This window comes from Triticum aestivum, chromosome 3A (genome assembly GCF_018294505.1).
Source record: "Triticum aestivum cultivar Chinese Spring chromosome 3A, IWGSC CS RefSeq v2.1, whole genome shotgun sequence".
Taxonomy (NCBI): Eukaryota; Viridiplantae; Streptophyta; class Magnoliopsida; order Poales; family Poaceae; genus Triticum; species Triticum aestivum.
In genome coordinates, this window is record NC_057800.1 from 496,455,742 (window position 1) to 496,458,238 (window position 2,497).

Here is a 2,497-nt window from a genome sequence, read left to right on the forward strand (position 1 = left end):
TTTGTCCTTTTACATCACCGGTTCAAAGAAAGTGGTCTGGAGGGGCGGCTAGAGATGCTCTTATATTAGACAAACATGTAGTACCTTCATCAGCAGTAGGTCTTCGGAAGAGTTTTGACGTGGTCCTTATTCTTTCTTAGGTTTGGCTACGGCACATCTAAATACATCTAGATATGGTACGTCTAGATGTGCTGTTCTTTTTGTAGCTGGGAGGGATCCAGCTTGGATCACCACCAACACCAGGTGCACTGTTTTTACAGAGACTATTAAGAGAACTTAGCGATTCCCAAATTTTAAAAACCTGCTGTGGAAGACAAAAGTGTACATCGGCGACTAGCTAGAAGCCTTTCTTCGACGCGGCTGGGCCAATAAACTGAATAAAGTATACCACACCAGTCTCCACGGAACAACGACGGGAGGTAGCAGTACAGCAGACGACTTGCGTGGCACACTCGCGTTATGTGTGCGCGAGACCGGACTGGTCAAAGGTTTGAGCAAGAGGGGCCTTCCAAGCCAGCCAGCCGCCGGAGAAACTCGCAAGGCCTCCGCCACTTATAAACGCGGAGGAGGAGCAGCGGCAAGAAACAAACGGCCCGGTGCAGACAGCCACCAAACCAGAGGGGAAGAAAAAAGAGGCCCTCGTTCGCCTAACTCCATTAGCCCATAGCCATGCCTCTCTTGATATGCCACCGGCTGCTGCTGCTTCTCCTCCTCTGGGTCGCCGCCTCCCATGGCGATTCATCCGATGATGGGGCTTACGACCCCTCCATGTGCCTGAATCAAACTTACACATGCGGGGACGTGAGGATCAGCTACCCGTTCTATCTCGTCGGGAAGACAAAAGATCTCAGGGGCAACGACAACTCCTACTGCGGCTACCCTGGCCTGGGGATCCTCTGCGACGACAACAAGCCCATCCTGCAGCTCAACGGCACCGCCAACTACACGGTCAAGGGCATCGACGGCGCGCTCGCAACCGTCTCTCTAGCCGACCCGAACGTCGACGACGACCTCAACCCCTGCCCGAGACCAAGAATCGGCCGCAACGTCACTTTTCAAGAGGGATCGCCGCTGTACTTTCCTGACAGCACGGTCGATTACCTTATCTTCTTCATCGGCTGCAACTTCAACTTTACCTTCTACAAACCGAGTAGCATCTACCCGATCAGCTGCCAAAGCTTTGAAGATGGTCCTGGTCCTGGGCTATCGTTCGTGCTTCCGGATGATGCAGTGCCCGCCGGCAACTGGGTGCAAGCGTGCAACCAAGTCATACAATTGCCTGTGCACAAATACGGCGAGATCAACTTTACTGACCATGGATGGACAAACGGGAGTGGATATGCCAATCTTCTTCGTCAGGAATTCCAGCTGGGATGGAACGAGAGCGCAAAGGACCCGGCATGTATCCAGTGCGAGGGATCCAATTCCAAGGGACAGTGCGGTTACAGTCGGACCGGCGATTTCATCGGCTGCTTGTGCCCTGACGGCCTAGTACACTCCGATAATACTTGCAGTAAATCCCGTAAGTTCTCTGAATCTGAAGCTTTTCCTTTGTAGAAGTTGCGTTTTTCTAGGTGCTGTGCTTTCTTTCCATTAACGGACAAATCCTTAATTTCATCGTCTCTTGGAGAAATACCTCACACACATACTTTCTCACCAAGTAGAGGGTCGAGTGCAGAGCCTAAACATTTCTTATCGCTGTAAACAAAGCCTGTCAGACCACATAAATCTAAGCCTTCAGTTTCGTCAGTTTGACTTCCAGGTGTGAGAGAGCCTGCAACCTTTTTCTTTTGGATGGGGCGAGAGAGCCTGCAACTTACACCAACTTGTTGCATATAAATGTCGAGTTTTTTTTCCTGTGGCATGGTAATCGTTCAGGTTAATAGTACATGAGCGGAAGCCCAGCCAATTCTAACTCGTAGGCGAGACCAAATCCCACCCCAATTTGGATGTCATTGCTTCATGTGAAGTACTGCAAACGCGTTCTGTTTTACTCTTCTTGTATCTGGCGAGGAACACATTTCTATTACTCGAATGACGAATAGGAAAATTAGACGCCAGCTTAACCATTCCGCGGACATTCCTTTGTTTTTTTTTTCGGATATGCAATTTCTTAGCCATTGCTGAAATTTGTCTTGGTCCACGGAGGACTTTTTTTTTTCTCCAACCAAGTCGTTGACCAACTAGAATCCTGAGAAATCCATGCCGCGGCACCAGAGAGCGCGCCCACAGCGGGAGGAAGCCAGACACCTCCGCAATATCTCCATCTTCTCCGTCTCATCCAGTTCTGACTTTAGCGGTGATGATACATCTGGTTGCAGGGCCATGCGGCTCTAGGACTGGATGCGACGGGTGGGCACGTCGCGGGTGGTGAGGTATGAGGAGAAAGTGAGGGGGGCTTCAATGAGGAGGTTGAACAGGAGCAGGGGCTCCTCGATGACGGCGTGGGAGAGAGGAGGAGAAGGAGTTGCGACCAGTGGCAGAGCTTCATGAGGGT

General features: G+C 51.0%; 2 protein-coding genes across 5 annotated transcripts in view; both read left to right on the forward strand.

Moving 5' to 3' along the window:
- LOC123061830 (LEAF RUST 10 DISEASE-RESISTANCE LOCUS RECEPTOR-LIKE PROTEIN KINASE-like 1.2) overlaps window positions 1–2,497 on the forward strand; it is a 21,820-nt gene that overhangs the window by 11,206 nt on the left and 8,117 nt on the right. The window lies entirely within an intron of this gene.
- Window positions 7–1,507, forward strand: LOC123061831 (LEAF RUST 10 DISEASE-RESISTANCE LOCUS RECEPTOR-LIKE PROTEIN KINASE-like 2.5; the record flags this gene model as incomplete). The annotated part of the gene is given in 1 exon segment (XM_044485116.1): window positions 7–1,507. A coding segment is annotated over 1 exon segment (838 nt), but the record flags the coding sequence as incomplete, so codon positions are not given.